This window comes from Bos taurus, chromosome 20 (genome assembly GCF_002263795.3).
Source record: "Bos taurus isolate L1 Dominette 01449 registration number 42190680 breed Hereford chromosome 20, ARS-UCD2.0, whole genome shotgun sequence".
Taxonomy (NCBI): domain Eukaryota; kingdom Metazoa; phylum Chordata; class Mammalia; order Artiodactyla; family Bovidae; genus Bos; species Bos taurus.
This window is the reverse complement of record NC_037347.1, coordinates 25,952,136-25,976,358: the sequence shown is the minus strand read 5'-3', so window position 1 is coordinate 25,976,358 and position 24,223 is coordinate 25,952,136. Positions and strand designations below refer to the sequence as shown.

The 24,223-nt window shown below is 40.7% G+C and overlaps 2 protein-coding genes across 6 annotated transcripts in view; one reads left to right on the top strand and one right to left on the bottom strand.

Annotated features, from left to right (window-relative positions):
* The window catches only part of ITGA2 (integrin subunit alpha 2), a 108,733-nt gene extending 104,863 nt beyond the window's left edge, over positions 1 to 3,870 (top strand). Inside the window, exon 25 of one of the 2 annotated variants that reach the window (XM_024981212.2) lies at positions 37 to 3,870. In XM_024981212.2, coding sequence (XP_024836980.1) covers positions 37 to 117 — 81 coding nt within the window. In that variant the 3' untranslated portion in view covers positions 118 to 3,870. The remainder of the gene's footprint in view (positions 1 to 36) is intronic. The other variant, NM_001166499.1, reaches the window with a different exon arrangement.
* On the bottom strand, positions 1,211 to 19,557 carry MOCS2 (molybdenum cofactor synthesis 2). 4 transcript variants are annotated; one of them, XM_005221519.5, is made up of 7 exons: positions 17,916 to 18,006; positions 16,593 to 16,737; positions 14,163 to 14,290; positions 13,423 to 13,573; positions 12,222 to 12,345; positions 10,257 to 10,362; positions 1,211 to 1,883 (listed from the first exon to the last, which is right to left on the bottom strand). In XM_005221519.5, exons 2-6 carry the CDS (start codon positions 16,688 to 16,690, stop codon positions 10,294 to 10,296), a joined length of 570 nt encoding a protein of 189 aa, XP_005221576.1. In that variant the 5' UTR covers positions 16,691 to 16,737; positions 17,916 to 18,006; the 3' UTR covers positions 1,211 to 1,883; positions 10,257 to 10,293.
* Positions 19,558 to 24,223: the final 4,666 nt, after the last annotated feature.

Genomic DNA, 24,223 nt, shown 5'->3' with positions numbered 1-24,223 from the left:
AGCCACAAGTGGTAACATTTTTACATCATCTTACAGCTTGGATTCTTCAAAAGAAAATATGAAAAAATGGCCAAAAATCCAGATGAAACCGATGAGACCACAGAACTCAACAGCTGAATCACCCAGCAGCTCCCACCAGAGTGGGTAGCAGCAGCAGTACAGCCAGAGGTTACTATTCACATGAATGGTTTTTTTTTTTTAATACCAGGGTAACTTAATAATGTAATAATTAAAACAGAACTGCAGGTCAGTTTGGAAAGAAATTGTGAGGGGATTGGGAGGGCAGGGGTACAAAGGGTAAAAGACTTATTTTATATGGAGGAAAAAGTGCTCTTTACCGCTGGCTGGTCCAGAGTACATTATCATGTACATTGTATCTGAAGCATGACATGTTTCCAAACAGGAGAAGTCTTAAGAGAAAAATACAACCTTTGGGGGCGGGGGAACCCAATTATTTAAAACGACTGTTTTTAAACAAGTGGAAGTAGTAGGTGTAGATACATCATTAACTTGGATTTTGATACTGTTGGGGGAAAAAAACAGGTCAACTTTTGCTGCTTGTCCAAAGTTGCCACAGAGGATATTTTCAGTGATAATTTTGTTTATAAATGAGGTAAAACTTGCTGTTGTCAGCCCACAGCTGTTTCCCAGGGTCCCGTTTCTTGTGATGATGTGCTTATCAAAACATGCTTGATGACTGGTAGGAGCCTCCTGCAGACGGAATCTCCTCTTAAGTGGTGGAGGGTTAGGGGCCTAAAGGGTTTAGAGGCCACAGCACTAACTTTTGTTTAGCATCTATAACATTTATAGTAAAATCTTGTCTGCTGGAGTCCCCGCTGGGAAGAAGGAAGACATTTCCTTTCTCCTTTAGGATGAAAACTGGCTGACCTGGCTGGCACCTTGTCAATTTTTGAAATTTGAGTAATTGCTTTGGAATCCTTTCTGCTTCCACAATGAACCTCTCCCATGTCCTGGTGCCTCATATTCTGCAAGCCTGCAGCTGCCCACCTTCCTCTCCAGGAGTCTGGAGTTTTCCACCCTCCTGGGACTCTTGTCCAAACCTCCACTCCCAGGGCAGGGGCTCTTCCCCAGGTGTGAGGAGGAAGTTATCCGTTCCACTTCCCACACTTGCGTGAGTTACTGTATAATCCCCTTAACTTCAGGGAGCTGTTTTCAGTTGGCTAAACATGTAAGAAAAATTAAGTCCAAGTGAACTTCTAATTGTTGATATTTCAGGCAGGGTAAACAAGGTAAAATATAAATAATCTCAGGAATTTGCAGGAAATTACAAGACCTTAGAAACCACCTAGTAAGCACCTACTGTGCTTGGTTCTGGAGAACTTACATTTCCAGAATAATGACTTTAACCTGGGAGTTTGCTCACCAGAGAGTCTCAGGCCCCAATTCCTGATAATCTTATTTAGTCATCAAATTGGGATGAAGCCTGATGACCTGTATTTTAACAAGGGTCCAGGTCCTTATGATGTAAACGGGCCACCTTGTGGAACACCATCCATTCCTCCGCTGCACCTTCTTTTCTCTGTTAGTTTCTAGGTTCATCCTCTAGGCAGGCGTGAGAGAGAAAGCGCAGAGGCAAAGGCTGTGGGGACTATTTTCTGTCAGAAAATACATACTTAAAGCTTCAGACAAGTCGCTCAGGCCCTGAAACTTCAGCGTCCTCGTTATAAAATGGGGGGCACTGGGGTAGAGCTCAGTAGTGACACTTTCAACTTTTAAAAACCCATTGTCTGGGTTTCTTATAACACAAATAGACAATCCTCCCAGAATGTGACTCGGAAGTCAGGAAAGCAGGCACGTGCCCGCGTGCGTGTCTCTGATGGTGGCGCAGGGCTGTCTGCACAGTTCCGGGATTCATTTTGCGTCTGACGAAACAAAGGGAAAAGAAACAATTGGCAAAAAAATGTCAGGGGTTTGTAACAAAAATGACATTGTATTCTCTAGTTAACATGTGCTAGAGCCCAATTCTTGTAACAGCTGTGTGGACTCACACTGTTTCATTCCAAGGAGTGTTTAAAAAAAGAACGGAGGGGAAACTGGTCATTACGTTGATAAAGACTATTTAATAAACTGGGTAACCGCTGTATATATATGTATACTAGTTCTTCAAAGTAATATACTAAGAACTACAGCATGTCATTCTCCTTTATTCTGCCTCTAAGCTTCCTCAGATAAACACTAGACAGAGGTCACATGCCCACAGCCAGCTGGTGAGCTCTGGTGAGCCTCGCCTTAGATGAGTGGCCTTGAAGGCACTGTTTCCATGAAGGAGCTGGATTACTGCAAACTTAAGAAGCCAGCCACTCGTCTCTGCGCCATTTATCTCGCTGGGGTAGGGTCTCTCAGCCCTGGCTCTACAGACACTGGGGCCAGGTAACTCTTTCTGGTGGGGGCCTGTCCGTGTATTGTAGGATGTTTAGCCGCATCCCTGGCCTCGGCCTACAGCTCTACCTACCCGCATCAGAGGCACCCTCTCCCCCTCGTGGCAATCAAAAAATGTCTCAGACACTGGCTGACGCTTCCTGGAAGGTACAGTCGCTCCAGCTGAGAACCACTGCACGAGAGCACGTGGCCTAAATATACAGCTTCTGTCACCAGACAACGGGTCTAAGGCAGAGGTGCCACTGAGTAGTGTTCCTTGAGCACTTTTAAGCAAAGGTTGAAGAGTCATCCAAGATATTTAAAAATTGTTTAAAAAAAAAAAAAAAAAAGCTCTGTATTCCTATTCAGCCATACTTTTGTTTTAAAAGTAAGTAGAATATAGGGCTTAAAAGATGTCATCTTAAAGTTTCCATTTCATAAATGGTATATAGACAGTGTGTATAGAATAGGGTAAGAACTGAGTTGCTTCATGCATGGCTGCCATACAAGCTTTATAAAATAATAAAGTAAAACAGTCTAAAGAAACTGCATTGAAATTTGAATTTTGTGCGTCGTTCACTTCAGCAGCAAACTGAGAAACTGGACAGATTCCTAACTGGATGTGTTTTTATAAAATAGTGAACATTATTAACTGTGAAAAAAAAGTGGAAACCAATTTATCATAATCACACAAGTGATTATCCTAATGGTTATTACACAAGTAGTTATTATAAAAGGTGTAATTTTATAGTGTTATCTATTCTGATATACAGTTATAACTTAATATATGACAATCTCATAAATTAAGATATCATAAGCATTAAACAGGATTCCTCAAACTTCTCTCCCTGGTCCATCTTTAATACAGTTTGCACATAGAAAATAATCATATACATGACTTTCAGGAGTATGCCCTCATTAATGCACACTCATTCTAATCAGTTAGAAAGACTAACCATGTAGGGGAAGAAAGTATATATGGGGGCAGTGTCTGAAACAAAATGTTGACTGTTTGAACCTTAAAGAATGAAAATGTAGCCATTATGTAAATATTAAAAAATGGTTTCATACCTGGTTTATTTTGGCAGATAAAGTCAAAATGTAAATGTATATATTGCACAACTATGCTAAATTGTATATTTTTTAAAGACAAATTGTCTTGGATAGTTTCCTTCATACATAATGTATAAATCTTTAAGAATATTTGCTGTTTTGATTAACTGGTTTTTGTCTTTTTTTCTCTCCACCAAAAATATAAAAATGAATGTATGCATGTTTGTACATGAAGTGTCACACAGTTCATTTGATTTCTAAGAAACAACCAAATTGGAGCAATAATCAACATTAGTTAAGAGCTTTTCTCCTATTAAAGTATGAGAATCAAACAGAAGAGTATTATTCAAATGTAAACTACTCTTTACAGAGCACATTACTGAATATCATTAAAATCATTTTGAAAATAAAGCTATTCACTTTGGAATTTGAACTTTATGACTTATGGATCTCACTGTATTTATCTTGTACACTCACTGTGCTTGAGAACAGTCAGTCAAGACTCAGTTATAAGAGTGAGGATGTATCTCACCACTTATAACAGCAGTGGCCACAAGGATGTTCTGCAGGCAACAAGCCGCCTGCAGTTTAGAGACGAGGTGTAAAGCCTTGCTCCTCAGTGTGGTTGACAGGCGGGCAGCATTTGCATCACCTGGAGCCTGTTACAAAATGGAGCTCTCAGGTGCCATGCAGAACTGAATTCCAACTGGAAGTTTAATAAGATCACCAGATGATTTGCAGTATGCTACAGTTTGAGAAGCGTCACTCTAAAGCACAACTTATCTCTAGAAAGAAACATGTGTCTGAAACAGAAAAAAAGAGTCAAAACTACTGCAGCCTACACGAGCAGTCATCTGCATAGTTTAAAAAAATTTTTAATAGAGCATTTACATACTCTTAAGAATTAAATAAGCTGAAATGAATGTGCTGAAATTGTAAAACAAGAAATTGTAAAACAAGACACATATCAGGTTCAGAGACTGGCTGTCACTGCATAGATGGTACACTGATGCAAAGGCTGAGGGGTAGGTGCTGCCTTTCACAACCTGTGCACAAATAGCTCTGATTCCCACCACCCCCCCAACACCTCCCTCAATTCGACCCATCTCAATTCTGGTGAAGCACTTGACAAAAGCAGACTGCAGAACCACCACTAGTAAGTGTATCTTATATGCTTCATACATTAAAATACAACTTTGGAGAAAAAGAACATTCATTTTTGTTTTGTCACAGTGGGTTAGGAAATGCTGCTACCTGTATGAAAGCTAGCATTCTGTACCAAATCAGAACATACTTTTATATTTCAGTATTTTAAAAAATAATCCATTTATTCTTTATCACCTTTGAAAAACTACACAGAGCATAAAAATAATCCTCATTCTATCGTGTGTTTATTCGCTTAGTTGTATGTGACTCTTTACGACCCCAGTGGACTGTAGCCCGCCAGGCTCCTCAGTCCATGGAATTTCCCAGGCAAGAATACTGGAGTGGGTTGCCATTTCCTCCTCCAGATCTTCCCGACCCAAGGATCAAACCCACGTCTCTGGCATTTCCTACATTGGCAGGTGGATTTTTTACCACTGCACCACCTGGAGGTTCATCCTAGCATAACCCTTTAGTATTTTAAAGATAACCAACTAAAGACTGAAATTTTTCTTATTCAAAAAGAAGGGCTGATTTTCATCTGAGGACCACTCCAACCTAATTAAAAGAAAAAGGCTACTAATTAAATCTGAAATTTTTGATTCTGTGCAAGTAGAGTAAAAAGCTAACTCACTCAAATTGCTCTTGCTATAGCCCTGGCTCTACCACCCTCTGCTGGGTGAGCTGCCTAACTACACCACACAAATCATGGAATGTAAAGAGGCCTTTACTAGACGGATGGGAGTGAGGAAGGAAGTGGAGAAGAAAAGCTCGCTGCACCTATCCACTTCATTCGTCATGCCAGGTACTTTTACACATCTCTAAGCACTACAACCACACATCACGTCAGGTGTGTTTAATATGGGCTTCAAGTGCTTAATGGGCTTCCCTGATAGCTCAGTTGGTAAAGAATCCGCCTGCGATGTGGGAGACCCCAGTTCAATTCCTGGGTCGGGAAGATCCCCTGGAGAAGGGATAGGCTACCCACTCCAGTGTTCTTGGGCTTCCCTTGTGGCTCAGTTGGTAAAGAATCCACCTGCAACGCAGGACACCTGGGTTTGATCCCTGGGTTGGGAATATCCCCCAAAGAAGGGAAAGGCTAACCATTCCGGTATTCTGGCCTGGAGAATTCCATGGACTGTATAGTCCACCGGGTTGCAGAGAGTTGGACAGGACTGAGCGACTTTCACTTCACTTCACTCCAGTGCTTGACGCCAACAAAACTTCTGAGCACTCCTGCGTGCATGTTATGGTTAGACACTGATGATAGAGACAAGTCCCCAGTCTCAGGAAATTGATGGTCTAGTGATGGAGATACACTAACAGATGTAGCACCTGAGACAGCGCGCTAAGTGCCACTGTAGGGTATAAAGTGGAACAAGGAATCCAGTTTGAGAGAGTGTAGTTGGAGCAGGCTCTCTGCAGAGGTACATTTCATCAAGGAGCAAGTGAGGAAGCAACTGAAGGAATACCCGGAGGAAGGGCATCCTAGCAAAGGGGCAGGCGAGGACCCTTGGGGAGAGTGAGCCTGCCACAAATCACCACAGCAAAGCAGGGAGCCTGGAACGAGACAGCAGTGAGGCAGGAGCCGGGCCATGCAGGCTGTCGGTCATGGTGAGGACAGAGGTTCTGGGGTGTGATTACCTATCAGAAGGTTCAAGTAGGATGATCAAGTGACCAAAGTAGGAGAAGGAAGGGGGACTGTCACCAGGCCACAGCAATAGTCCAAGAGAAATGGGAGTGGTGGCTTGGATGACAGATGCAGCAGAATAAAGAAATGAGTGGATTCAAGAGGCATCCGATAGGAATTGCTTTTCCAATTGTCCAATAGGTTCATTCAAGATCTAAGATCAAGACTCAAATTTTTAACTTAACTCACTACTTCTCAAAACATACTGAAAGTATAGTGACTCAGCAGCATATGTAAAGAACAAGCAGAGCCACAAAATCACAAAACAGTTCACTAGAACATCTGCTGCTACCTTCACTCAAAGATAAAACTTTCACTTTTGCTACCTGTTAAAACACTTGAAACACAATAAATCAGCTTCCTACTTCTTAAATGAACTTCCTAAGCTGTCAAATAAAGCCACAGTCCCCAAGTGACTTTAAACATTACAAGCTATTTAAAGGTCAGTTTTTTTAAGTTACTCTTCTACTTAGCCAGTTAAGTCACAGACATAGAAAGGCTATGTCAGAGTGATGCCAGCTCCTTAATATTTCACCAATTAACTGCCACTCCTAAGAGAAGTGGGGATCAACGACGACCTGATTCAAGTCCAGTGCAATGCACTGAAAACTGTCAGATGCTCCATCCCAATTTTAGCATGCCCCAGATTAACTCCTTAACCTGTCTGCACTGGAGACTTAAAAGCTTAATAGTCTGAGTTCCTGATTTAAACAAAACCTACTTAAAATGAAGATATGATTTAAAAAAAAAAAAAAGATGCTTAGAGAATGTTTCATGTACTTTGTTATCAGTTCAGTTCAGTCGCTCAGTCATGTCTGACTCTTTGCAACCCCATGGATTGCAGCACACCAGCCTTCCATGTCCATCATTCCATCACCAACTCCCGGAGCTTGCTCAAACTCGTGTCCATTGAGTCAGTGATGCCATTGAACCATCTCATCCTCTGTCATCCCCTTCTCCTCCTGCCTTCAATCTTCCCCAGCATCAGGGTCTTTTCCAATGAGCCAGTTCTTTTTATAATTACTATCAATAAAGATCCTCTAAAGAAACTGAGTAGAAAAATTCCAAAAGCCACATAGACCTCATATGAACATATACTCTAAGTCCCTTCCAAAGGAACCTTCAAGTTGTGGGCTTTTGAGGATGCAAAAGTGAGGTCTTCAGTGACTCAGTGACACTCAGTGAGAAGCTAGAGCTGTATTTGTAGGATGACTTCACTGAACTCCTTGCTGTACAACAAGAGGAGCTTGGTAATGAAGGCCTGGTGGACCTGGAGGCCCAGAGGGAGGACAGAGAGGAAGAAGCAGTAACTGAAGGACCGAGGAAAGTCACGACACAGGAAAAGGCAAGGGCTCTTCTGTATTTGAGGAGGCACTGTCAGCTTTTGAGGCACAAGCCCTGAACACAGAACGGTACACGAAGGCTGCAGTAGCTGTTCCGAATGCAATCCAGGGCTACCATGTCATCTACGATGAGAAAAAGAGAGCTACTACTCAGGCATCACTGGATCATTTTTCAAGAAGGTAGATAATTCTATCTGCAGCCAGCAAGGAACCAGAACCTGTGCCATCAACGTCAGGGGTGAGTGAAACTGCAGCTTGCTCTCCGGCTCCTGTCGCTGACGACCCTTCAGCTCTGCCATCTCCCACTTCCTCTCCTTCTTCCAGTCAGTAACTCTTCTTACCTGTTCACTGGATGCCAGCTCCTGTTTACCAGCTCTTATACTGTAATACTGTACTTTTGGGGCTTCCCTGGTGTCTCAGACAGTAAAGAATCTGCCTGTAATGCAAGAGACCCGGATTCGATCCCTGGGTCGAGAAGATCCCCTGGAGAAGGGAATAGCAACCCACTCCAGTATTCTTGTCTGGAGAATCCCAGGGACAGAGGAGCCTGGCGGGCTACAGTCCATGGGGTCACAGGGAGTCAGACAGGACTGAGTGACTAAGCACACATACAATATAAAAAAAAAAAAACCACCCAATCAAAAAATGGACAAAAGACCCAGACAGACATTTTTCCAAAGAAGACATACAGATAGGTAAAAGGCCCATGAAAAGATGCTCAACACCACTAATTATTAGAGAAATGCAAACCAAAACCACAATGAGGTCTATCACCTTACACTGGTCAAAATGGTTATCATCAGTCAGTCTACAAATAAGTACTGAAGAGAATGGGGAGAAAAAGAATCCTCACACACTGGTGGTGGTCATGTACAATGGGGAAACCACTACGGAAAACAGTTTGGAGGTTCCTTAAAAAACTAAAATAAAAGCACCATATGATCAAGTAATGCCACTGCTGGGTATATATCTGGAAAACATGAAACTCTTAATCTGGAAAGGCACATGCACCCCAGTGTTCGTAGCAGCGCTACTTACAACAGCCAAGACACGAAGGCAGCTCAACAGATGACTTAAGATGAGACACACTCATACTGGAGTATTGCTCACCACACAAAAACCATCCTTCGCTACAACATGAATGGAGTATTATGCTTAGTGAAAAAAGTCAGAGAAAGATAAATGCTGTATGATATCACTTACGTGTGGAATCTAAAAAAATAATACAAATGAATCCAAATATAAACAAAAACACCCAGAAAACAAACTCATGGTTACCAAAAGGGAGAGGATGAGGGGAAGGACAAATGAGGAATGTGGACTTAACAGATACAAACTACTACACGTAAAACAGATAAGCAACAAAGATTTACTGTGCAGCATAGGAAATTACGCCAAAATCTTGCAATAACTTATAATGGAATATAATCTGCAAAATAACCCCAAATCATTATGCTGCACACCCAAAACTAATCAAATATTGCAAATCACACTTCAGTTTAAAAAAAAAAGAACTATATGAAAATTATATACTAAGATCTATCAAGGTAATATATGGGTTGACCAAACAAAAACTGGACCATTATTTAGTATGAGATTTTGCAGAAAACATACCTTTATTAATGACTTCACTAACAACAATGCTGCTTAAGCTCAAAAGATATCTGAAAATGCTTTACTAAATAATCGTATAATTTTCCTTCTTAATTGGTTGTGAGTACAATCTTCTAACATTAAAACACAAAACACCCTTGCTAGTTTGTCTTGACAATTTTATGCTCATTTATATACTGATACAATAACAAAATATAATAAGCATTATGATAAGATTATACTAGATTCTGAAATAGAAGAAATCCTCATAATTATGAAATATCTTACATATCATCAGGCTACCCCAGTGGCTCAGCGGTAAAGAACCCGCCTCCCAATGCAGGAGATGTGGGTTCAATCCCTGGGACGGGAAGAGTCCTTGGAGAAGGAAATGGCAACCCACTCAAGTATACTTGTCTGGGAAATCTCATGGACAGAGAAGCCTGGTGGGCTACAGCTGATAGGGTCTCAAAGAGTTGGACACAAATGAAGCGACTGAGCACACACGCATCATCACTGAGTTTTTAAAAACAAGAAAATATTGCTTTAAACTTATAAAATTGTACTTAGCTTATTTTTTAAAATATATAAATTCTAAAAATATATCAAGAGTATCTGATAAGGACTTTTTATAACTTTCAGTTCTGCCAACATTCCCAAAATGCATCCCTGACAACAATATCGCTGGGCATAGGGGCAGGGGGGTGGGGTCAGGATGCTGGGGGTAGGAGGCGGACAGACGGGGCAGCCTGAGATAGTCACTGATGAGGGGCGACCCCTCAGTGTGAGTCAAATTACAACTGGAACTCAGTCATAGAACTGTTTGTCCACCCACAGGCATCACTCCTCACATTCAAATTATTCTTCCATTTTTCTCCCTAAAGCCTTTCTTTCCTCTGTTTCTAGTTCCCATATAAGCCCTCATCCTAAACACTCATTTATTTTGCTTTCTTTTCTCCTCTCTTTTGTTCCACTGGTATAACATAAGAGATCAGCTTCATTAAACTATCTTCTAGAGAAGAAGAATGGAAATATGATCAAAGATAAGAATTTACCTAGTTTAAATTTTAGGGCTCTAAAAACCTAAGTGGTTTAATCACTGGTTGCCCAAAAGCATTCTTTGTTTCTTTTCCAAGATGATGATGATTCTTCATAGATTTCCTAAAAAACAGAACCATAAGGAGAATTCAAAAGAGAGCATTTTAATACATGCAAATACACTGGAATAAATCAGGCAAATGAGTATCACAACTATTTAAATGTGCTCTTCTTTTAACAATCCAATGGACATTTGCGTAAGGCACTGACAGCAAAAAAATAACCAAACATGCTTCCTACACTCAAGGATTCAGTCCAGTAGGAGAAACAACAGACAAGAAGCCTTAACAAGGCAAGGTGCCAACATCGAGAAGAATAAACTACGAAATCTACTCGGGACCACGATGGGCAGTAGCCTGGGCAAAGTTACGTCGGGAAGACGGAAGGTCTTTAAACACTTTGTTCTATCAGACACACCTGCTACTTCCACATTTCTAAACATGCTTTTCCAAAGGCAGAAGGGATGTTTCCATTAGCTCTGAAATTAAAGAGACCACCATGGAGGTTCCTAAACAGGTCTGAGCTACATGCTGGTGACAAGTGCTCTGTAAGTGCCTGCCCTACCCACCACCCTCTTGCCTACGTCACAGACAATCTCAAAGCACAGGCTGGAACCAGAACCAGACTGGAATGTAGACAATTTGGGGACAGAAGAGGAATAAGAATATCACGTATTCTTCTCTCTCTAATCAGATTCTATCATGTTGGCCACAAAGTTCAGGTTTTTCCATTTTATGGACACCCTCTCACCTTCTACAGACAGAGAAGCAAACAGAAAGCCCAGCTAGTCCTCAACATCCCATCTCCTGCTCTCTCTACTTTGTCAGCTGGCTCACTATTCTTTCCTCCCAGGTAAAGAAAGCTCTTTCAGCCAGGCTCACAATTCATTCTGGAAGGCTCTTTCTACCTTGCTCGCTCCAGGGGCCTGTCTCATGGTCTATCAAAATGGCGGCAGCCTTGCTCACAGCCAAGCAACCAGATACCTGAGCTTCACTAGGACAGATTCCTTTCACACACGCTATCTTCTAGTTCTTAAGTATCCCCTTATAACAATGGGTTTCAGTTTTAATTCAGAAAATATGGGTCACTAAATTTCATAAGCGGTGGTTCAGAGTCCAACTAACTCATCTCAGCACTGACTGAAGCAGGAGGCTCCTAGAAGGACTCGCCCTCTGGTCCTTCACTCCGAGCCCTGCTCTACTGGGCAGTGAATGCATTCCTCAGCTTTGCATTCAGCCACGAGCCGTGGGCAATTTGAGGCTCTCAAGTGGAATTACATGTGTCTCAGAGTTCTGAGTTCCCACTGTTGAGGTAACTATACCAGGGGAGAAATCAGGGAGCTGGGCCTTTTCATCTCTTCAGGATGCTCTAAGAAGGGAACTGTTTGCTTTTATTGATGGGTTTGATGTATGGACCGAAAACAAGCTAGACTTTCTAACTTAGGTCTTTAAATCCACTCTGCATTTTCTCCACAGAGGCAATATCCTTTTTTTTTCCCCTGAAATGAAGGCATTCTAGGAGACAGTTCTTTTGCCTTGAGAAATCTCTATTTTAGCCATTGCCTAAATAGCCATGCATGATTCCTGCTCTCCAAAGGAAAGACCCTCGAACTCAAGGGAATTCAATTCCAAGGGATACTACTGCACATATGAGCCACTGGAACATTCCAGACTAGGAATTCTAACTGCTACCACTTGCTGAGGTCTTCTCCCAGTCATGCATTATTTGAGGCATGTATTTTTCATGCTTGGAAAGAAGATTATTACATAAACACCCTATTTCATAGATAAAAGAAAACAAGATCCTATAAAGTCAGGGAAGGCCCATGAATATATACTCTATGTACTCTTTTTCTTTGTCCTTTAAAAATTCCTAAGAAAAAATCATGTCCAGAGAGAAAGGTAGGTATTTTTCTAACTTACCTTTTTCCATATGGGCACCCTGGCTTTTAAAGCATCAATGGCATAGCTCACAGCTTCAAGGGATGCAGCCCTGTGGGCTGAGGACACAGCAATGATAACGCTTGCTTCTGTCACTGGAACCAAGCTTTAACAAAATGAAGACAAAAATTCATCATCTCCTCTGAAGCTGCATGTTAAAGAATCGACACATGAAAAAAAAAAAAAAAAATTCCACTGAAATCCAGCGAACGTTTAATTCCTAGAACTAAATATCTGAGCTTCAGCGGTAAAGAATGGTAAAGGCTCAGTGGTAAAGAAACTGCCTACCAAAGTACGAGACACAGGAGAGAGAGGTTTCAATTCCTGGATTGGGAAGATCCCCTGGAACAGGAAATGGCAACCCACTTCAGTATTCTAGCCTGGAGAATCCCCATGGACAGAGGAGCCTGGTAGGCTACCGTCCATGGGGCCGCAAAGAGTCAGATACAACTGAAGCCACTGAGCACAACACACAGAACTAAATATCCAGTTCTATTTTACCTAAACATCCCATTTAGTTAGAAAACAGTAATTCATCTCAGTTGCATTTAGCAGAAGCCAAAGCTGTGACCAACTTGTTAGCATGTATCCACTAGATTTATTTGATGGGCACCAAGAAGAAAGAGACCTCACTGATTCAAGTATCTGATTCAAATAAACAAGGCACAGGTCAGGTAATGTCTAGAAATACAAAGCAATCGCATGATGAATATAACACAGAATTTAAAATACTGAATAGCAAAAAACAGTAAATAACAGAATTGATAACAGTATTAAAAAATATAGTAGATGATAGATTTAGTCCCACTGCTGGGTTCTTTACAAAGCCTGGAATTCTACTCTTCTCAGAGATATAAAAAGATGAACTAATTTCATGACCTCAAGAGGCTTTTACATCAAAAAAATCTTAGACTGTCATATAAACAAAGTCCAGACTACAAAACAGCTGGGCACAGGGCCTGAGAGTCTTGCACATTTGGACTTTGTTACAGCATCTACCACTACTACTCTCCAAATGTTACAATATAACAAGCAGCCCTTAAAGGCACAGTCCCTCAGAATGATACATGAACCTCCCTCTCAAGGTAATACAGGATGCCAGTGAAAGATCTCAGAATCAGAATTAGTACAAAGGTGGAGAACAACCACGCTTAATCTTTTAAACTGATAAAGGAGATCATACCCAAGTCGATGAAACACTGCTATGTGTCTGACTGGCCATTTCTGTCTCATGTCACTACAAATTTTTCTTATCTCATTTTCTGCCATTGGTAGATATGCTTCATACTCTAAGCTAATGACTTTTTTCCCTTCGAAATTATTCCTTGTAGTCCCTAAAAAAAAAAAAAATTACAAAATAAGGCTTCTCCTTATAGTTGAAATAGCCACACTAATTAAAAAAAAAAAGGAGGGGGTTATTTTTTAATTGCATACCAGTTTGTGTAAAAATTACTTTGAAAATTTCTAAACATGAAGACTTGATTAGAAAATCAAAAGATAATTATCACAAAGATGAGGAAATAAAATGACACTGATTAGCCAGGTTTACTGAAAATACTCAAAAGACAAACCAGTATATATTCCCTTTCTAAGAACAAAGATTTGACACTTGCAAACATCATGCTCCCAGGATTATCATTATTATCATCACCATTTTTTCCCCTCAATATCTGGAAAACACAGAATTCTCTATTAATAATGTTTTTTATTCTACTTTTTTTTTTTTGGTCTTTAAACACAGGTTAATTTAAAGATTATTAAAGCAAAGTAAGAACTAAAAATTTCTAGTCACCACCATGGGTAATCTCGGCTTACTGCTCAGAATCTTAAAATCCTCTGACTATTAACACTCGAATAGGAGAAACACTTGCTAACTTCAACCGTCTCGTACAGTCAATAGACACTATGAAAATTAAAACTCACCTACAAATAGGGATATTGCGCCACAGAGTGGAGAAATCACCAGCTGTGAGACTTCATCTACTGAAAGTTTCTCAGATGTGAATTTTATTATATCTTTAGATTTCTCTTCAACTTCATTCATATCTTTTCTAGAAATAAGATATTACTAAACCTTAATATGGAGAAGGAAATGGCAACCCACTCCAGTATTCTTGCCTAGAGAATCCCATGGACAGAGGAGCCTGGTGGGCTGCTGTCCATAGGGTCACACAGAGTCGAACACAACTGAAGCAACTTAGCATGCATAGCAAACCTTAATATAGGTACTAGAGTCAAAACACCAATTTATTGGCTGTATTTCAATTTATAGTTTTTTCTACATTAGAAATGTTCAATTCAGTCACTCAGTCATGTCCAACTCTTTGTGACTCTTAGATATGTTAGGAGGCATGATTTGAAATATGATGATAAAAATAAATGTAAAAGTTTAGCAGAACTCAGTAATTTACAAATACCCCTAATGAATCAAGCATGTTATAAGAAGTTTACCATTAACATCATCACTTAAAAGGTAATCTATCTCATTGGTCGAAATATTCCCCATTCTAGAACTGCTACTCTTACCTCCTTCATCCACAGGCACATCACCTCTAAACCACTATGTTACCAAGCAGTACACTCAGTACTGGCTTTTTCTTTATCCAAACAGGAGAGCAAGCAGAAATGACGGAGATGCCACAGGAACTGGGTTCATTTCATAATCAGGCACAACCCAGTTAAGTAACTGAGGCAACAAGGGAATGAACTGAAGGCCTATTCATCAGATGCTATAGGTCCTTTGCCATATATTTCATTTCATCCATCAAGGATTTATTACATACTCACTAAGTGTCAGAGATTGGATATTGGCTGGGGGACAAAAGACCTGGCTCCTGTACTCAGGGCACTTATGCTGGAGGAGGAACAAAGCAGGAAATAGGAACTACAAACAGGGATAACTTATAGAAACAAACAGGGTTCTGAGACAAAGCATGGGGGTTGGGGAAGGGGTACTTATGAGGATATTTATGATCACACTACTGAAGAGAAAAAAAAAACCTACTGGATTATTCTGATGCTACGAGATTTCAGGATGTTTCAACCTCCTGCACGTGCCACCTGAGTTTTTTCCACTTTTTCTTGCAATATGATATAGGTAACCCAAACATCTATGAACTTCAGACCACACTGAGTCCCATAACTTGATTCTATAAGAACACAGATTCTAAAACTGCATGTTAGAAATCTTGCCAAACACATTCAAATAATACACACTGCTGCTGAGTATCTTCCTAGTCTTCTCAAAGGACAGCTCTAATCATCACACGCACACACACACCTTCAATGGCAGGCGGTTGTTTTCTGAATAAATTCCAAACTCAAAAAGCAGCATTCTTCTATAACCATGGTGGTGATATGGTGGCTACAGTTTTCAAATCAAATTGAGATACATATCTAACAAAGAATAGTATTTTTTCTAAATAGAAGATCTTGCCAGGTGATTTGCTTTGCGATATTTATTCTTCACTTTTTGGGGGACTGTCCTCCAGGAGAGTGGAGAGAAAAAATGAGAGAAAGAAACAGGCATTCATGGCTTGTTTTTTCCTTTAATGCAACCAAAGTTTTGCCGTCTAGGATGATACTTACTCTTGACTTTGAAATAAAACCACTATCAAATTAAGAAAGTTTTCTTTCATTCCTAACTTACAATTAGGGATGTCTATTAATTTCTACATTATTTATTTCTCAGTTGACAAATTAAGCCTCATTCTGTTTGCCTCTCCACATTATACTAAGCAAGGTTCTTACACATTATCATACTCAGACATGGACCTCATTTTTATGTAGTAGAAAGATGACATGGGTCCTAGAGCCATTTGCAATACAATTATAACAATAAAGCTGTCTTTTTGTACCTGGAAAATGGCAAGCTTTTTTTTTCCTTAGGAAGAGAAATATTCTTACTTTCCAGCTACGCAATTTTTCTCCATTTCTCTGTAATGAGGAAAGCTATTATCCAGTATTAATAAGCATTATTTGTGGAAAAGTACCCAGAAAGTCCAATAATCTGACTTCAAATGTTGGCTCTCCCACTTATTAGCTATGTGACCATGACAAGTTTTTTTAACTTCTTTTCGGTTTTCCCTTCTGCAAAATAGGAATATTAAAACACCAGTGTCTGGTACTGTGCTCCACACAAAATAAAAGCTCAACTGAACCATGTTAAATCAATAGAGTGAACATATCAAAATGACATTCAACTGCAAAGATGATAGGCATTTGTAAGTCCACCTGCACCAATAAAGAGCTGGTGCAGGCAGTCTTACAAAGAGTATAAAGTAAACAATATACAGGTTATTATCTGTATGATCCAGCTCCACAACACTGGTTAAGAAAAAAACTCTCACATACCCAGGTGGCTCAAAAGTACTACCCTCCACTAATGGGAGGGATAACGGCAATTTCGTCTCCTGATTGAAGCAGGAGGAGCTGATCTCCAAGCTCGACATATTCTTGACGAACAGCAAATATCACTTGATTTCTGACATCAGCCAATCTGAAGGACAAAAAGTATAATTAGACCTATCAATTATTAGCCTATTAGCTGTTAGATCCTAAATCTCCTCAGCTGCAATTAAAATTACATAAATACTATTTTATGAAGCATCCTCTACAAAATGACTAATTAAACTCACTCATATTTTGCAGAGAAAGTATGTATCCACTGAAGAACATACTTATTCACCATGACGAATGCAGTAAATTGCTAACAACTCTTTACTGGATGTTGGGTGTCTTAGGCAATTAAAGAAACAAACAAACAAACAAAAAACCACACTAAACTGGAGACAACATTCAGACCAAGTTAAAAAAAAAAAAATTTATCAGTGCATGCCCTCCCCAGGAGCTTTCCATCTAAGGAAACAAGTATGCCAAGTATACCCTGTAAGGCTGCAAAATACCAAGTGCCTCTCAGCCAGGTGAAAGGTAAAGTAGGACAGAGGCCCAACCACTGCCGTTGATTATCAGGGCACTTTAAGAACTTAAAAAGATATGAAATCAAGAAGGAATAGTTTTCTTTTGGAACATACATTGTGGACTGTCTGCTACACAGCACCAAAGCTTCCAAGTTAAACATCTACAAGGATTTAAGTGACACTCAGTATTCCTGGAACACGTTCAGGTGAGCCAATTTTGTACTTTGTTCCAAAGAAGACTCATCTGAGGTAGGAACAAGAGCAGTAAAATCAGACAATTTTCAAGAATCAGAAAAAAAATAAATCAAGTGTTGCAAAAATGCAAATTCAGCAGCAGCTACCGTTTCTTATCTTTCATTTTTCTTTCAGTCTTAAAAATTTCTATCTTGAGTTCTCTAAAGAAGGGGTGGGACATAAAAATTTAAAGCACACATTTTAACAGAATTTGTAACAATTTCATTTAATGCTATAAAAATGCAAAATCTAAATTTTCAGTATTATGTAAATTAAAAAAGCTAATATAATCATGTCTCTTTCGGAGTATCTCAGCTCACTGTGTTTTTTAAGTAAAATATAAAACTTTTCTTAAGGAACTGTTTATTTTTAAATACTATAAGTTTTCAGAAAAAATACAGCTAATGATACTTTTGACATTAAACATGGAAATCAACATTAACTTCTTACTTTTATCATTTACTCATGCATTTTTAAATATTAAAAAGTGCTTATCATATACATTCTACAAATTTTTAAGTACCCTGGATGGCGTGTTTCTATCTCATTCCACAGCTGCAATGCTTTTATTTCTTGCGGCACAGAAATGGTCTCAGAGCGAATTCCTGCTATTTCAGCGCTTTTTGCAAAATACAACACTTCCACCTGAAAAGAAAGAAAACATATTTAACAGTAACAACTCATAGCCCTTTTCTGACTCTCAACGTGGGGTTTTGTTTTTCAAACGCATTACTTTAATCAAAGACACTTTTGATAAGTTAGAGAAAATTAAAATGCCCATAAAAATTTCATTATATCCACAATTTTGAAAAAAATGTAGGCTTTCTAAGTATAATTCAGACTTTCAGATGCTTTTTAGCTTTATAAATGTACGCGTGGCACGACTAAACCTCTAACAATATCTTCTTAGAAACCATGAAGTTGGCCTTTAATTTACATAAAATTATAGGCAATAGCACCCCACTCCAGTACTCTTGCCTGGAAAATCCTGTGGACGGAGGAGCCTGGTGGGCTGCAATCCATGGGGTCGCTAAGAGTCAGACAAGACTTCACTTTCACTTTCATGCATTGGAGAAGGAAATGGCAACCCACTCCAGTGTTCTTGCTTGGAGAATCCCAGGGATGGGGAGCCTGGTGGGCTGCCGTCTGTGGGGTCGCACAGAGTCGGACACGACTGAAGCAACTTAGCAGCAGCAGCATAGCACCTTTTATAAGCACTTAGGCAGTGAACAAATGTCTGAGTCAAGAGATGAATTACACAAATAAATGACCAAATAAGTGAAAGACACGTCTTTCACGGTTGTCATATGACCTTCGATTCCAGTCTACATTACATTGAACCCAGCTGTCCGGAATTATGTTACGAAACATACAAACCCTGATAGTTACAAAAGCAGATGGGTCTGAAACACAGGATAAACCGGTATTCCCTAGGACAAACCTATGTAAGACAGCCTGGTATCCAAGGGATCCGCCCAAGTAAAATAACCCACCTATCACTAGGAGCAAATCATTCTCTACGAAACAAGCGTGCGTGAGTGCTAAGTCACTTCAGTCGTATCCGACTCTGCGACCCTGTGGACTGCAGCCCACCAGGCTCCTCTGTCCATGGGATTCTCCAGACAAGAACACTTAAGTGGGTTGCCGTGCCCTTCTCCAGGGGATCTTTCCGACCCAGGGATCGAACCCCCATCTCCTGAGGCTCCTGCACTGCAGGTGGATTATTTATTTATTTATTTTACCGCTGAGTCACTAGGGAAACCACGAAACAAGCAGAGATCTGCAAATAATCAACGGTTGGCCAATGCACAGATGCAGCGCTTTCACCTAAGAATTCTTAGTTAAGAGCATTTCTTTTTAAATTGAAAACTTGTCTTCTTAGGAAAGAATAATCTGAGAAGCGTTTAGGAACCAGCTGGTCTTCTGGGCCGTCACCCGCATAACTAGCGTTCGCGGATATCGACTTGACTTTCTTTGGGGAGGCCACAGCAAAGCCTCCGAAACCGGGAGGGGCCACCACCGCGGTGACAGTCTCCGGGGTCTGACTGAGCAGGGCTGCTTCTGTGGAGGAAAAAGCGGACACATTCGGGAAGACTTCCCACCCTTACCTGGCACCGGGGTACCATCCCGCCAGGAACGTCTCGCCCGCTATCCCGGCCGCGGAAGCGGAGGCGCCAAGTGGCGCAGCGCGCAGGCGCAACCTGCCGGCCCCTTCCGCCCCTACGCAGCACGCGCAGAGCTGGTTCCGCCCCGCTGTTTACCTAGCTGAGTTTGCGCCGCGGTTCCCTGGAGTTGGGTGTTCGGTCGCGGATGGGTCGCGTTGGTGGGCGAGAGGTGGCTGTCATTCAACGGGTAAAAGGCTGACCACGCGTGCCTTTATCCTCAGACGAGGCGCCGAGGTACAGGAGAGCCGATCCTGGACTCTCCTGGACACCTGCCTCCTCCGTTACGGAAACTGCTTTTCCGCTCGCTCACCTGCAGGCTTCTCTTTCACAGTTTTTACCTACCCCCGCCTTCTGGTGAAGCAATGGCAACCCACTCCAGTACTCTTGCCTGGAAAATCCCATGGACGGAGGAGCCTGGTAGGCTACAGTCCACGGGGTCTCGAAGAGCCGGACACGACTGAGTGACTTAACTTTCACTTTTATGCATTGGAGAAGGAAATGGCAGCCCACTCCAGTGTTCTTGCCTGGAGAATCCCAGGGACAGAGGAGCCTGGTGGGCTGTCGTCTATGGGGTCGCACAGAGTCAGACACGACTGATGCGACTTAGCAGCAGCAGCAGCACCTTCCGGTTTGTAATTACTGTTCATTAGATGCTTAAGGCATTTGACCTGTATACATTTATACTTTTTCTGAGTAGTTTACTATCTGCTTAGTGATTTGTCCGCGCACTCCTCTACCATCTCCAACTTTTTACCACCAAGAATTCTTTTAAATTGGGTAGTTATGTAGTTACGTGAGTATAAACGAGGCGGCCCTCTGCTTGCAGCTCACAGTCCTGGATGTGAAACGGTCATGAACCAGTGATGGTAGCTCAGTGCCCCGAATAGAATATACTAGAGTTACATGTTCATTTCGTGGGAATGGAGGCGGGGGATAGAGGCTGGTCACCTGAGGAGTGTGGTCTACGAAGTCTTCTTGGAGGAGAGAGATGCTTGAGCTAAATCTGCTTTAAGGATCGGCAGCAAAGGGCAGGGTGGGACTAGGGATGAGGAAATTTTACTAGCCTTTGCCAAGCCAGAGGGATATAAAGCAGCATATGACGTCACAGAAGGGCAAAAAGTTGGCAAAGTAGGTGTGGCTCCTGCAAGGAAGTAGTGGGAAATGAGACTGGACTTATCAAGTAGTAGCCCACGGACAGAGAAATTGACAAGGAGTAACACTAAGGTGGGGGTGTTCCCAGTGGCACAATGGTAAAGAATAGGTCTGCCAATGCTCAGGAGACACAGGAGACGTAGGTACCATCCCTGGTGGTAGTTTAGGCGCTAAGTCATGTCCAACTCTTGTGACCCCATGGACTATAGCCTGCCAGGCTTCTCTGTTCATGGGATTCTCCAGGCACTAATACTGGAGTGCGTTGCCATTTCCTTCTCCGGAAGATCTTAACAACCCAGTGATTGAATCCAAGTCCCCTGAATTGCAGGCAGATTCTTTACTGACTTAGCTACAAGGGAAGCCCAGGTACCATCCGTGGGCTGGGAAAATCCCCTGGAGAAGGATATGGCAACCCACTCCAGTACTTTTGCCTGGAAAATCCCATGGACAGAAGCCTGGCGGGCTACAGTTCATGGGACTACAAAAGAGTCAAACATGATTGAGCGACTAAACAGCAACAACACCAAGGTATATTCTGGCAAAGTTGCTAAACAACTTAACTAAACAAGTATAAAGAATTATATTCACATCCAGGTAGAAAAATAAGGGAGTGATGACAATGACCTCAGGACTGTCTGAAACATCTGATGCCAGAGGATGGTGGTGTGCAATATCTAAAAAAGCCTGAGAGCAAAGTATGACCCAAAATATTACATACAGTCAAGCTGGTGTTGATAAAATACAAATTGACACTCCTAAACTCACAAAAGCTCAAAAAGCACAATACCTCAGATAACAACAGCTCTTTAAAAATCTCCTTGGGCAGAAATCCAGTCAATCAAGAGGGTAGTCAAACTTTAAAACTCAGTGTTAAGGAAGTTAATGGTAAAAAAAAAAAAAAACTGGAGGTGAGATTTTAATCCATTTAAATATAAACCAAAAACAACTGTGGGATTATGGAATTAAATGTAAATGACATCAGAATATTTTGTTAAAAAATAGAAACTGCCCCCAAATTGGAACATGTAGTCAACAAAACATTGATTCAAGATGCTTAATAGCTCTCACAATCTTGTTAAGTTTAGAAGGCTATGTTAGGGGTGACTATGTCTTATAAGTAAATATTCTGATGATTTTTAATTCCTTTAGTTTCACTTCAGTTATTTTGTTGTAAATAAAGTACAAGTGAAAATAAAATCTAAAAAGAAAATTGATATATAGTATCATATATATATATATATATATCTTTAATGCCCAAAGAAAAGGGATGGAATAACATTCACCAGATAACAGTTACCGTATCTGGGTAGTAGAATTGTGGATAATATAAAAAATACTTTTGCTTCCTCTTGTAAATTTCTGTGTTGCTTAATTTTTAACAGTAATAAATTTATTGAGTGCTCTTTGTGTTATTTTGTGCTCTTGTTGTTATTTAGGCTCTGGGCATACATCTGTGAGCTGTAAGAATAAGGTCCTTGCATCATGGAGCTTACTTTCTCATTAGGAAGATAGGCTATATGTAAGAAAACAAATAAGGACAGTTTGATGAGTGGCATGTAGGGGAGGAGCAGGGTGCCTGTTGCTTAGGGTCAGAAGGGAATGAACACTGAGCTGAGCTGAGACCTGAAGGAGGAGAGGAGCCAGCCTGTGCAGTGCCAGGGAAATAGTTTCTGGACAATGGTAAAGTGGTTTCCGGGTAGGAGAGGACTCTGCACATTTGAAGAACAGAAGAGAAGCTAGTGTGCCTGAAATATAAGTGGGAGAGCCTGGTGGGATGATTTTGAAGAGATTAAAGGGAATCTGAACATTAAAGATCCTGGGAGGTCCTGGAACCAGCTAGGATTTTGTTCCACTTTCATTCGGAAGACAGACAGACAGACACACACATGCACACACATTTTCAGATTTGACCCTGCATCAGCTTGGAGTCATTTTGAGCAACCGGAGCACAAACAGTTCTGAAGAGAAAGCTGACAAAGCCTGATCCTTGGATATTTCACTTATGCAAGCTAATAAATTCCTTATTTTGCCCTAATATTTTCTGCTGTCATTTTGAGCTATTAAACAGTATCTAGTCCCAGGCACCATGTCATACGTTTTGGCCCACTATCAGGAACTCGCCATGAAATGCTATTTGGCGTCAGTGACTTTATGCAAGTTGAAGCCTATATGCTATGTTAAAAAACAGAGGAAATAGATTTTAAAATCTCAGTCCACATATACCTTTTTATTAAGTGTAACATAATTTGTAGAAAGTGAAAATATCTCTGAGGAAGTCAAGGGTGGTGGGAGATCTGTAGTCATTAGTCATTTAACTGATATCTTTAAGATATTTTTGGAAGTGGAAGTGTTATTCTCTCAGTCATGTCTGACTCTTTGCAACCCAAGGGACTACAGACTGCCAGACTCCTCTGTCCATGGGGATTCTCCTGGCAAGAATACTGGAATGGACTGACATTCCCTTCTCCAGGAGATCTTCCCGACCCAGGGATTGAACCTGGGGTCTCCTGCATTGCAGGTAGATTCTTTACCATCGAGCCACTAGGGAATCCCCAAGATATTTTTGGTGGTATGTAAATTTCTCAGTAAAAAATAGATGATGTCATAGTTATTCTTTAAATTATTAGTTCAACATAAACTCATCTAGAATTACTCTTTTTAACAAGTCACCCAGAATTCCAAGCTTTTTTCTGTACAACTGGCTTGTAAAGACACATTGTAGCATTTACTAATAAACAGCCCAGCTGAGAGCCTTGCACCTTGTAGTATACAAAAAAGTTGTTGATTCAGCTTTGTATTCGGATAGAATTATTTACAAAAACATCATACTCTACTTGTGTGATTTTATGCATTGGTCACAAACATAAAACCCAACATAAAAGGTTTTTTTTCCTTTTTTTAAGGAAAAGAAAATCAAAACAAACACTCCCCCCTTGTGGTTAAAATTCTAATTACAAATCCTTCATCTTACAAGTGGGAAGAAATTTGATACAAAAGAGCTTTTTACAAATATTATATGTACTTTACTGACCATATTCTAAAACCAATATGGAATCCCCCAGTTTCAGATAACAGAATAAAGCCAGACCTCAAAATTTCATTAGTGAAATCTAAAATATACACAACAAATTGGTTAAAAAAGAGAGAGAGAAAAATGTCTCGCACAAGGGTTGTTAACCAATGGAAAGCAAAGCTATGTAAAGGAACATAGTGTGGGCGCTAGGAAAGCTCCTCCTAATAGCTTTCTGGAATCATTAAGAGGAAGAGCTGAAGTAAACAAAAACCTGAAAAACATTACCGAAGTGGAGTTGGTGAGTCAGCAATCTGTAGAACTGGAAAACCCACAGGCTACAGAAATAAAAAAGAAATCTGAGGCAGTTGCAGATGCATGAAGAGGCTGAGTCCAGAGTCCTTGGTGGACAGGCCAGGCAAAGTCCTCGTCATCGTAAAGGTGCTCAAGAAGAGAGCCAAATTTACTTGCCACACAGCAATCTGGGAGTAGAACTGACTGACA

What these genes read in the sequence shown, in the direction of transcription:
- MOCS2 (XM_005221519.5), bottom strand. Translation starts at nt 16,690, where the DNA reads ATGTCGAGCTTGGAGATCAGCTCCTCCTGCTTCAATCAGGAGACGAAA. An exon ending in AGTACTTTTGAGCCACCTGG is followed by an intron (nt 14,291 to 16,592) that starts GTATGTGAGAGT and finishes TCTTATTTCTAG; the next exon opens with AAAAGATATGAATGAAGTTG. An exon ending in GCAGTGTTTCATCGACTTGG is followed by an intron (nt 12,346 to 13,422) that starts GTATGATCTCCT and finishes ATTTTGTTAAAG; the next exon opens with CTTGGTTCCAGTGACAGAAG.